We start from the raw sequence: 13,157 nt of genomic DNA on the forward strand, positions 1-13,157 counted from the left end.
TATTGGTCTATCACTTGAACTGCCAACATGATGAAAGTTTTTGGTTGTAACGTCACAAAATGTGAAAAAGTTATAGGGGTATGAATACTTTTGCAAGGTGCTATATATTTGAAAATGTTCACTTTAAAAACATTGCATGTTTTTGGTGTTCACTCATTAAAGCTTTAAATGAGACCTTACCAGACTTTCTGATCCGTCTTTTTACACTTGAATTATTTGATGGGGCTTTTGCCAGAATGTACTCTGTAGATTGGCAGTGGAGTTTATTTAGACCACGTCTTTGTTCTTGTAGTCCAGACTGTTTGAACAGCTCACTGGCCTGAACTGAGCAAACTGTTGGATAGCTCATTAGGATGAATAATCTTATTCAAACTCATACAAGAACAGGAATTTGGAAGACAGTCAGGAGTAGAATAGTGGCTATTTGCACATAGAAGAATTAGAAATTAAGTCATATTTTCCTTTATTTTATTTGCACTTGTCTCACAGCAAGAAGCTTTTAATTTTTTTTGGTTGGCTGTGGGGACTTTGTCTGTTCTCCTCATGCATTCATGGCTCTTCTCCTGCAGGCAAAAAACATGCATATTAGGATGTTTGTGATTTCAAATTGACCTTGGAAATGAGTGGGAGCGTGCATGATTTATAGTCTCGTATGTCTCTGTGAAGGACTAACGACCTTTTCAGGTTATACCTCGCCTCTCGCCCAGTGACAGCTGGAATTGGCTCCAGCCACCCCAGCACCCACCACCCCCAACCCATTTCCTCTTTACTCCTGCAGCCCTAAACATGTCGCTGGATGGCTAAACGATCAAATGTGTCAGCTGTGAAAAGCAAAAACGTATTCACCTTGAGAAGATTAGATAATGTTTTATGTTTTTGTGAGGAGCAAAACTAGAAACCAAAAAATATTATATATGTACAGCTAAAAGAAAACCCAGGCCAAATATAAGTACTTGATCAAGTGTGTGGTCTTCCCTAAATCCTTACTGCTAGCCTTTTTAGCCCAGTGCCCTCATCCACTGATATGTGCATAACTGCCTTCAATTCTGAACAGACGTGAACAGAGCATGCACACACTTAAGTATCCAAATTATTTATTTTTTCAGTTTGTTTCTCAGGTGAATTGTGCTGTTTACACACCACAATAAAGGTGAAAAAAGTTATAAAATTTAGAATGCAATTGGATGAATGTGCTCTAGTGTACAGTGCTTTGAGTGGTCATTATGACTGGAAAGGCGCTATATAAGTTCAGTCCATTTACCATTTATATCTTTTTTTTATCATGAAAATGTGACATTTTAACATTTTGCTGTTGTAGCTTAGACATTTACAATATGGTGATCAGTAGAGATATCTTTGTTTGATTCAGCATACTTTAGTGTGGCTTAGTTTAGTTTATCTCAGCTTATTTTATTTATCTTAGTCTATGTTATTTTAATGTAGCTTGTTTTAGACTATTTTAGTTAAGCTTTGCTTACCTTAGCCTATCTTATCTTAGTTTAGCGTAAAAAAGCTTAGTTTACTTTAGCCAAGCTTATTTTAGTTTATCTTAGTTAACTTTGGCTTATTTTAGAATATCTTATATCTTAGATTACTTTGGTTAACTTATCTTTTTGAGTTTCGCAAAGTAAAGCTTAGTTTACTTTGGTTTATCTAACAAATCTTATTTTAGAGTACTTAATCATATCTTAGATCATTTAATATTAGTTTAATTTAACGTATGTTAGTTTAGCATATCTTAGTTTATTTTAGCCTAGCTTCTTTTAGAATAGCTTAGTTTAGCAAATCTTATTTTGGATTATTTTATTTCATTTTACATTACCTTAGTTTTCTTATTTTAATTTATCTTAGCCTAGTTTAATTTAGCTGAGATTATTTTTGTTTATCTTAGTTTAAAGTAGCAAAGGCTAGTTTACGTTTTGCCTAGTTTATTTAAGTTTATCTTAGCATATGTCTTAGGAATGACATATACAAGTCCTGCACAGTGGTCAGAGAGATTTTAAGCCATTCTTCTTGCAGGATTGTGGCCAGGTCACTACGTGATACTGGTGGAGGAAAATGTTTCCTGACTCGCTCCTCCAAAACACACCAAAGTGGCTCAATAATATTTAGATCTGGTGACTGTGCAGGCCATGGGAGATGTTCAACTTCACTTTCATGTTCATCAAACCAATCTTTCACCAGTCTTGCTGTGTGTATTGGTGCATTGTCATCCTGATACACGGCACTGCCTTCAGGATACAATGTTTGAACCATTGGATGCACATGGTCCTCAAGAATGGTTCGGTAGTCCTTGGCAGTGACGCGCCCATCTAGCATGAGTATTGGGCCAAGGGAATGCCATGATATGGCAGCCCAAACCATCATTGATCCACCCCCAAGCTTCATTCTGGGCATGCAACAGTCTGGGTGGTACGCTTCTTTGGGGCTTCTCCACACCGTAACTCTCCTGGATGTGGAGAAAACAGTAAAGGTGGACTCATCAGAGAACAATACATGTTTCACATTGTCCACAGCCCAAGATTTGTGCTCCTTGCACCATTGAAACCGACGTTTGGCATTGGCATGAGTGACCAAAGGTTTGACTATAGCAGCCCGGCCGTGTGTATTGACCCTGTGGAGCTCCCTACGGACAGTTCTGGTGGAAACAGGAGAGTTGAGGTGCACATTTAATTCTGCCGTGATTTGGGCAGCTGGGGTTTTATGTTTTTTGGATACAATCCGGGTTAGCACCCGAACATCCCTTTCAGACAGCTTCCTCTTGCGTCCACAGTTAATCCTGTTGGATGTGGTTCGTCCTTCTTGGTGGTATGCTGACATTACCCTGGATACCGTGGCTCTTGATACATCATAAAGACTTGGTGTCTTGGTCACAGATGCGCCAGCAAGACGTGCACCAACAATTTGTCCTCTTTTGAACTCTGGTATGTCACCCATAATGTTGTGTGCATTTCACTATTTTGAGCAAAACTGTGCTCTTACCCTGCTAATTGAACCTTCATACTCTGCTCTTACTGGTGCAATGTGCAATCAATGAAGACTGGCTATCAGGCTGGTCCAATTTAGCCATGAAACCTCCCACACTAAAATGACAGATGTTTCAGTTTTATTGTCCAATCCCTGCATATATATATATATATTGTTTTTTTTTAAATCTTAGATTACCTTATTTTATTTTAGCTGATGTTGGTTTACCTTAGCTTAGATTACCTTAGTTTATTTAAATGTAATTTATCTTAGTTTACCATACTCTCACTTATTTTGGTTTGTTTTAGCTAAGTTAACTCAAATGTATCTGAGCTGTAGTTATCTTACCTTGCCTAACCTTATGAGTCATGTTTTAATTTTTACAACCAGAGGGAAGAACATCAAAAATATGAAAATATTTCATAATTTGTTGTAAATTAAACATAAAGGACAGAGCTGTGTTAGGTTCTGCATTTTTGTTTGAGGGCATACATTTAATATTTTTTGCACCCAGTATATCAACAGAAAAACAATTTGGAAAATAAAAAAATAATAATTATAGCCATTCTACTTGCCACATATTTATAAATGGTTTACTAAATAAAGTAATAAATTACAATTAAGCTTGCTGTTACATAATTATGCCATAAATTATTCTGCTGCAATGTTGTCAGTTTCAAAGCATATCCTTGTTTGTACTGATCAAAACATTCCATGTAAATTATTGATTTATTTCAGTCTGAACCCAGTTGGTGTGCTGAGTGAAGAACAGAACTTCTATTTCTCTTCAACCCTACCACTATGTCAGAATAGACAAAATGTCCAGAGTTAGAGGTATTAAGCAGTGGTTCATGTCAACAAACCCAGCTTATGTTATTTTGCAGTTCATCTAATCTTCTCTAATGTGAAGGTTGTAAAACAATTCCAGCTCAAACATCACAACAGACTCAGTTTCTTTAGACGTAAGGTTACGGTTGAATAAAACAGCCACGTTGCATACACACAACCAGCATAATACAAGTAAAATGAACTGATAATGCCAGCATGAAATAAATTAGATATTCCCTCCTTCCTCATCTAATGATTCATGCATTTGCCTTCAGGGAGAAGCTGAGTGAGCTCCGTCGGGAGAAGCAGAAGTTGGTGGAGAAGATTATGGATCAGTACAGAGTCCTCGAGCCCAACATGCAACCTCCTACCAGCAAGGCCAAGTACAGACATAATTACACACAGATTACACTATTTTGCAGAACAACTGCTGTTTACACTAGCGTGTTGATGAATGTGAACTCTGATCCTTTTTTTTATTTTACTTTTTTATACTTACATACGCCAAATGGTAATTGGTGTTTTCTTAGGTGCATCATCAAGAATAATTATAATACAATAATATTTGGTGCGATAGCTGTCAGGAAAATTGTAAACAGGAAAGAAAATAAATGTTAAACAGAATTTTCCAAAAAGATCAACTCAGTACAAATTCTTTTTACCAGTATGAAAATAAGTCTATAGTTTTATTTATTGGTAAATACACATATTCTATATGTGCAGTTGTATACACAGTGTTTGATACAGTATCAAAAATGTTTACTGTAAAAGGCATTTGCCGACATTGCCAGAGTTAAATGAGATGCTGTAATAGATTGGTCAAAACTGGAATCAATAAGAACAAAAAATATGTTATTAACCTGCTGAAGATTCTGGTTTCTCAAACATAACTCAGACTGTATTAAATGAAAGTTGTTTGTAATCAATGAAAAATCTGTTTGCTTAGATCAAGTAGAGAAGGGAAAAAATATGGAACCACTCAATGTTGAGGGGAGAAAAAGTCAATCATGAACTAAAGAACATAACTTTCAACGTCACTAAGCCTCTAAAATGTTAAACAACGGACTGTTTACATAAAGGGTGACATCAGAACTAAAATGTAGAAACTGAATAGACGTCACTAACTTTGCAGAGGTTTTGTGCCGGTTTTAAATGAAAATATTTCAGCAAATTAAAGTGTTACAATGAATAGGTTATTTCTGCTCCATGACTTTCTTGCACTTCATAATAGGCATTCACTTTGAACCAAAAGCCAAGTTTTCTTGAGATAACGATTTAAAATATTTAATTATCCCAAAATAACTTTTTTTTAAAAGTAAGACTGAATTGAAAATTGGTGATAAGAATGTGAGATGACTATTTTTCTCAGTGTGTTTACAATTGGTTAGTTTGTCTTTTTATTTTGTCACATTTTTTTTATTGAGAAATGTTTATTGTCTTAAAAGAAGCTTCTGTGTTAAGAGAGGAAAAATATAATTTAGAGATTTTATTAACAGTTTTAGAAAGCCCCCCCCCCAAAAAAAAAATTAAATAACTGATGATAGTTTTTTTTCTCTCAATGTTTTGCTTGTGTTCTGTAAGCAACAGTTTATAACCATGTTAAATATACAAATGTACGTGCATAAATTAATATAATCCTTCTCAGAATCTGTCAATAACTTGTCCAGTGAGGAAAAATACTTTCATTTCTCATTAAATGAAGCAATGAGATTCTTCATATTTCTTAACTTTAAAATGTGTTTAATAAATAACACAACACTATTAACAAATAATTTATGAAATATGTCTGAATAAACAATGAATATTCAATATACTAAACAGACTAATTAAAGAACCGTTTCTCAAGCTGGAAAGCCCCTCTGACTAGAAGGCTGTTTTTTCTGGTTCAGTTATCCAGGTGGTGGATCACTTTGGATTCAGAACCAGTTGACATGAAGGAAATCATGAGAAAAATCAATTAGGAATTTAACCAAATTAGATGGACATAGTGAAAAGTACAATGAAAATAAAACATTTATCTCAATCCCTATCTGTCAGGTTAATCAGGGTTGGTTCTGCTCTGGCTGGCTTGTTGCTGGTTCTGTTTTGCTGTGTGCGAGTCTCAGAACCCAGCAGTTCCTCTGGCTCCTCCAACTTCTGAGAAAAGACTCGTCAAGAGGTGGTGATCAACCAATCAGAAATGGACTTGGGTAAACAGGTGGCCCCCTTACATGGTCAGCCAAAAGTGTTTCTACTATTTATTTACCACATTTTTTAAACCTAGAGTTGGAACCAAAAATGTTAAAAATATTTTTGTAGATTAAACTATTTCCAGGCTGAAGCTGTTTCACCTTTAAGGTTTTCAACATGTAATCATTCTGTTAAATAAAAACATAAGCTCACATTAAAGCTTTAATGCATTAATCAATATTCAAAGTTCAATATTGAAAGTTTTTTAAACTAAGACATTTCACATAAGAGAGACTTTAATATGTATTAACAGACGTTCAGATTCTTTGAGCGTAACACTTCAGGGTTGAAAAAACATTAATAAGTTGAAGATTCATGAAACCATCTGCCTGGGATACAAGGTTGATGTGGCTACATTCAAAAGGTTCAGGAGTAATGTGTTAAATGGCCTTGGAGGAGAGCAGTGGCCAGATATGTTTGTGCTCAGTGTATGTATTTATCAGTGTTTCTGAGTGCTGCTCTCCAGTAAAAACCACTCTGCATGTATTAGATGTTTTCCCACACCTTATTTCCTCTGCCTTCTGCTGTAGATCTTCTCAGTGTGTCATCAATTTAAACAGATAGCTTTTAATGATAGCATCATTTTAAATCAGGTCTGTCGGAGCAGAGAAACATCTATAACAAACACGACCAAAGATCAGGCTGAAGATTTACCCCATCAGTGCCTTACAGAAATGCATATTTATATAGGATGCCTCTGTCCCATCCTCATCCTTACTCATCTTTTATTAAGACAAATTATTCATCCTCATCCTGCTCGAACAGTTATCTGTTTTAAAATAGAGCATCTTTCTTAGACTGCAGAGCTAAAGCAGTTTTCTGATCAAGAAAAATTTTGTCCTTTTTATTTGTTTTAATAGTTCTAATATTTTAAAACTGAACTTACTGTGACAAAGATCCATTACTTTCTGGCCTTTTCTCATCCGGAAGAAACACATAATTGCAAAACTGGCATTAATTAATGGGTTACATAACTCTGCAGGATAACAGTCAGCCATCTGTAACTTTTAGCCATCTCAGTCACTAATTCTGTCTTAATCCTTTTAAGAAGCACTTGCTTCTTAACATTACTCTGAGTTAAAAGACATTAACTTACCACCATGCTGCTTTCTAATCTTTACTATGATTACCAGCGTGAATATGATGGTAAACATGGCAGGAAGAAAAATTGGCAAAGAAAATAAACCAGGACCTCTTTGAGAGGTTTAGGAGCTTTAAAGAAATAAAAGGAAATATAAGCAATTTTTTCACAAATATCTCTAATATTATGAAAGGTTTTTCTTGCAGGTTGGAAGCAAAATCCTTTGCGTGCACTGCTGTCCAAAAGTATTCATCCCTAAACTTTTGAACATCTTATCATGTTACTGCCACAAAGTTAAATGTTTTTTAGGTGATAAACCAGAACAAAGTTGTTCATAACTGTGACTTTCAAGAAAAAATGAATAAAAATCCAAAAAGTGTGGCTTGCACTTGGATTCAGCTCAATTTACTTTGATACCCCTAAATAAAATTCAGTGCAGCTAGTTGTCTTATGAATAGAACCTAATTAGTAGAATCCACATGTGTGCAATCTAATGAGTGTAAATACAGATGTTCTGTGAATATCAAAGAGGTTTGTTAGAGAACAAACAGCCTCATGAAGACCAAGGATCACAGCAGACAGGTCAAGGATAAAGGTGTGGAGATGTTTAAAGCAGGGTTAGGTTCTAAAACAATATCCCAAGCTGTTAACATTTAATGGAGCACTCTTCAGTCCACCATGTGATTATGGAACGAGTATGAACAAACTGCAAGGTTACTAAGACATGGCGATCCACCCATACCAATAGGCCAGGGAACCAGAGACAAAACCAAGAGGCCCATGGTAACTAAGCCCAGTGAGAAAATCTGTCAGCTGGACAACTATTAGTCATTTACTTCACAAAGCTGGCCTTTACGGAAGAGTGGCTGGAGGAAAGTTATCGTTGAAAGAAAGCCATAAGAACCTGCAGTTTGACACAGGTCATATAAGGGACAAAAGCAAACATGGAATAATGTGCTCTGTTTAGATGAAACCAAAAAAACTGTTTCTCCTACATGCAAAACACCATGTGTGGTGGAAGACTAACACGGCACGTGAACCTAAACACACCATCCCCTTGGTGTAACATGGTGGTTGCAGCATCATGCTGTGGGGACAGTTTTCTTCAGCAGACACAGGGAAGCCAGTCAGAGTTGATGGAGCTAAATTCAGGGCAATCCTAAAAAAAAAAAAAACCTTGTAGAGGCTGCAAAAGACTTGATAATGGGGCAGAGATTTATGTTCTAGCTGAACAATAAACCTGAACATACAGCAAGAGCCACAATGGAGGATTTTAGTTTAAAGCATATTCATGTGTTAGAATGGCCCATTCAAAGTCCAGACCAAAATACAATTGAGAATCTGTAGGAAGACTTAAAAAATTATGTTTACTTCCATCCTGGCTGAGTTAGAGCTGTTTTGCAAAGAAGAATGGGCAAAAATATCTGTGTCTAGATGGTGGAGACATATCCAAAAAGGGTGTTATACCAATTACTGACTCAGTGGGACTCAATACAAATAAATGGCACACTCAGATTTTCATTGCTAAAAGATTTTAAAACTATGTTTCCTTTTCCCTCCACTTCACAGTGGTGTACTTACTAGTTTGTGTTGGTCTATCACAGAAAATACAGATAAAACACACTGAGGCTTGTGGTGGTGATGCTACGAAATGTGAAAACATGACGGTGTAGGAATACTTTTGCTTCAGTTGTGCTACACCTGCATAATTTCTTTGTGAAGTTCAGCTTGGTTGTTCTTGTGTAATCAGGCTGGATAAGAAATAGGCAAACACAACTAATCAGCTAATGATGCTGAAAATACATCTCCACCGAGGCTAGTTTCCGCCACCTCTTACCAACAGTTGGAATCCTACCAGTTTCAGGAAAACCAGCTTGTGTACATAATATGAACCACTGTGCACTGAAATGCTTCACCCTCTTTGTAAAAGGTCCCTGTCCACTGTGTCCTCACAGAAAGTCTAACTGGATCGCAGACAGGATGAAGAAACTAATCAAGCCTCGTGGAGGAGGAAGAGAGGGGCGTGCCCTCTTCACTGCCGCAGGCAGCATAGAAAACCTGGCTGACAGCAATGAATTTACATCGGACACACACACGCCAAAGCCTGGTGAGATCTTACACACACACAGATCTGAACACAACTGGTCGTTTTCAGAGAAATACCGAAACATCAGCTGACTGGTTTTCTCAAAGATACGCCATCAAGGAAGAGTGCAGGCACGCATACAAATCATCTCATGACTACTGAGTGTGGGCTGCACTGATAACGCTCTCATCTCCTTAGATCTCTCCTTGTAAAGAGCCTGGACTCACTGAAGCAGGCCTTTTTCCTGCTAACCACGCATTGAAAGGAGATGATTTCTGAGGCTTTATTCCCTTTTGATGCATTTACTGACCTGGAAATCTCACTGCGGACATTTTTAAAGCAGTCTTTTAAAATTTCACCAGCATATTTGACTGTTTATGTACATATTTTAACCTTATAATCCTCTTTCTTGTTTTATGTGCTTCAATAGAAATAGGGAAAGTACCTGCTTAATGTGCCACACAGTTCAAGAGCATATTTTAACACCCAAGCAAGTTTTGTTCGGCTCATTACGGATCTAATTAGCATTCTATTTTCTTTAAATGTATTCTCTTTATTAAATAATTTAAATCATATTGAAACAAGGCCACAGGTTTTTCAGTCCTGAGGATTCCAACTACTGTTTTAAAATCTGTGCTGTACAGGATGAAAAGAAAGTAAACCCCTGCATCATGTGAATGGATTGAAAAGATCTTTCACTCAGCATAGAGCCCAAGTGAAAATAGCTGCTGCTGTTTCACTTTTTGAGTTTATTGTCTTAAATGTTGCTATTTCAGCAGCATTGTTGGAGCTGCTAATGTACAGGAGAAAACTGTAGCAACCCAGGTCTTAAAAGGTGTGATTAAGATTAGAGCTGTAATCAGTGAAGAGCAGATCTTCACTGCAGTGTCCACAGAAAGCAGTTTCATTAATGCTGTTATATATAATGATCCAAAGCCTGGATCTTTGCCTGATGTAGCACAGAGTACCACAACATTCACTGTGTGTGTGTTTGGTGTGTGTTTGCATTGTGGGCATCACAATACTCCCTCCTTTCATTAAATAATTATTTTTAGGCACTGTCATGTATGATGCACATTTGTTGATGCGTGATTTTTGGGAGAAAATATTGACCTCCGGCTGGATTGTAAAGTTTAAAAGTTGGGTTCAAGTTTGTAACTTAGTGTTAAGAATCTCTTTTGTTCCCTGATAAATTTTCCAAGCCTTGTGCCTTTCCTATGATCCTTTTTTCTTTTTTCATGACAAGAGCTACAGTAGATGTGCTAGACCAGTCTGCTTATGTACTTTATTGCTAGTTAGCATTTGTTGTTGAGTGAAATTTCAAGCACCAGAAGCTTGTTAATTGGAGTGAGGTTGTACGGTGTATTGGTCAAAATCGTGCTCTGTAATCTGAGCCAACAGAGAACGCTAACACTAAGGTTAACGTTGACATCTGAAGCTCATTATTCTTGGTTTTCCAGCTAAAGTGTTCCCAATGCTAAACCAGAGCCGGTCCTATAGATCCTTCTTAACTGGTTCTATGAAAAAAGAAGAAAGAGAAAGGACCAAAAAACACCCAGAGAGCCACCTTATTAGCGGATACAACTAGATTTCTGACTTGCAAACATGGTTGAGTTGGTCCGAATGTATGTAACTGTTTTCATAAAGACCGAAACCGCTAAAACTGTTATGCGTTAATATTACCCAATTATTACTTAATTCATAATCTAAAATGAACTGCTCGGCATCAATAAGGTGCCTAAAACATAACCAACCTAACCCGGTGGCAGCAGACTCTTCCCTCTGAGCTCCAGTTTGGACATTCATTTAGTAAATGTGTGGAATAAAAATTTGATTTGATACAAACCTTCATAACAATAACTACTTTCTACATACATCTTGGATTTCGGGGTCTGGATTGATGAAAAACCTCCAACTTCAGATTTAAAAATGTCATCTTCTGTAAAAATAAAATGAAATGCAGAATGAATTCACTTCATCAAACATAAACCCGTCTTAGTCGCAGTCTATAAAACTGCATTAGCACCAGATAAAATATAATCATGTGACACTTGATAGATGATCTGTGCTTTGATCTGATAAATTTACCAACCTGTAATATGGTAGGATTTACAATATTGAACTTTAATATTTAGGTTAACATTTAATTTTTTTCTATATATATTTCATAACGTTTCAGATCTCTGCAGTGCTCCAGTTTCTCCGTTACCCTTGAGGAAAACATCGTCCAACCCAGAGCCGGACATCTCGGCTCCAGGGACTCCAAACCCTTCACGCTCCGGGCCCCGACGAAAGCTGGGCTCCCGTCACGGTTGGGGGATTGGTTTGGCCCGAGGGGGCTCTGGGATCTCCCAATCCTTTAGTCCCGGTGACAACAAGACACCTCCCCGCCAGTGGCTTCGCTCCAGTCAGAATAGTACCATCCTGTGGGAGGGGACAGGAAGAGAGAAGGAGGCACCTCATGATGCTACTTCTCTGACCAGCCAGGAGAGTACTGAGGAGGAAGGAGGGAAAGGTGAGGAGGGGTAGGTGGGATTATGAAGCTTTAAGTAGTATCAAGACTTTAAAACTAAACTGGATTATTTGCAATAAAAAAAAATTTAAAACATTTATTCTAATAAATACACGTTGCCTAATAAACTGCAATCTTTTCTGCATTTTAGACAGTCATCCCTCTAGCGACGACACATCAGCACAGGAGAGACCTGCTGATACATCCTCTGTAAACTGATGACATATTTTATATAAAATACAAACTGTGTCAACATACTATGAACTATTTTCAAATATGATCTTTATAGAGTTTTTAAATACAAATAAATAAATTGTTGAAGTGTTGCTCACGTCTGTAAACTGATGATTAGTTAACCGTCACAAGCATCCTCCACCATGACTCATAAGTCAGTAAGTTAAAAGACAGAAAACAACCTCCCATGCAGAGGCAGATGTCCTTAGTGGGACATCTGGATCCCCATGAAAATTTAACAGCTCTGCCTCTTATATCCATGCTCCAGACCTCCACTAAGATGCTCCAGAAAACAGAAAAGTGGCTTGTTATAACAATGTTTCTGCAGGTTCCAGCAGTACAATTCACAACATTTAAGGACAGTTAATTTTAAGATGGTACAAAAAATAAACTTGATTTAACTTAATATCTATAGAATTAAATATAATCTACATTGTGTTTCACATCTGGTGTGTGACGTTGGTACTTTTACACACAGGCTAATGCCCTCTTAAAGTTGCTGCATGATTAGGTTACATTAAGCTGTTAAATAAAAAGTTGTTTTCTGTCACATTTACATGTTTCAGATCCTCAAACAGATCTTAATATCAGATAAAGGCAAACCGGGTAAATACAAAATTATTCAAATGATTTAATTTGTTAAAGGAAAAAGGCTACCTTGCTTTATGTGAAAAAAGTAATTGTTCCCTAAACATAATAACTGGTTGTGCCACTCTTGATGCTGATAACTGACAATGAGTGTTTCACATTGTGGACGAACGTTGGCCCACTCTTCCTTGCAGAATTATTTCAACTCAGTCACATTGGATTGTTTAAGATCATATCACAGCATCTCAATCGAATTTAAGTCCAGACTTTGACTAGGCCACTCCAAAACCAAATGTTGGTACTTTGGAGACATTTAAAGGTTTCAAATTGATGGTCAGACATTCTCATGATCATCAATTACAACAAGTCATTCAGGTCCTGAAGTGGCAAAGCAGCCCCTGAGCATTACACTACCACCCCCGTGTTTGACAGATTCATCTGATTAGATGAGTCCCTGCTCCAAGACCCCCGATTTACATGGTCTGACAACCATCCATGGATTTAAACCAGGTGTCCTGAAGCACAGTCACATCTAAAACATACAAGACATTGGCCCTCGAGGACTGAAGTTGGACAATACTGTCCTACGTCATCAGCTGCTTCATAGATTATAGTTGCAATAAAATTTACAG

At 37.1% G+C, this 13,157-nt stretch overlaps 1 protein-coding gene across 2 annotated transcripts in view; it reads left to right on the forward strand.

Moving 5' to 3' along the window:
• The window catches only part of ccdc88b (coiled-coil domain containing 88B), a 76,659-nt gene extending 64,630 nt beyond the window's left edge, over positions 1-12,029 (forward strand). Inside the window, exons 25-28 of one of the 2 annotated variants that reach the window (XM_047352636.1) lie at positions 4,071-4,178; positions 9,061-9,212; positions 11,371-11,716; positions 11,855-12,029. In XM_047352636.1, coding sequence (XP_047208592.1) covers positions 4,071-4,178; positions 9,061-9,212; positions 11,371-11,716; positions 11,855-11,870 — 622 coding nt within the window. In that variant the 3' untranslated portion in view covers positions 11,871-12,029. The remainder of the gene's footprint in view (positions 1-4,070; positions 4,179-9,060; positions 9,213-11,370; positions 11,717-11,854) is intronic. The other variant, XM_047352635.1, reaches the window with a different exon arrangement.
• The last annotated feature ends 1,128 nt before the right edge of the window (positions 12,030-13,157 follow it).

Source organism: Girardinichthys multiradiatus, chromosome 23 (genome assembly GCF_021462225.1).
Source record: "Girardinichthys multiradiatus isolate DD_20200921_A chromosome 23, DD_fGirMul_XY1, whole genome shotgun sequence".
NCBI classification, from domain to species: Eukaryota; Metazoa; Chordata; class Actinopteri; order Cyprinodontiformes; family Goodeidae; genus Girardinichthys; species Girardinichthys multiradiatus.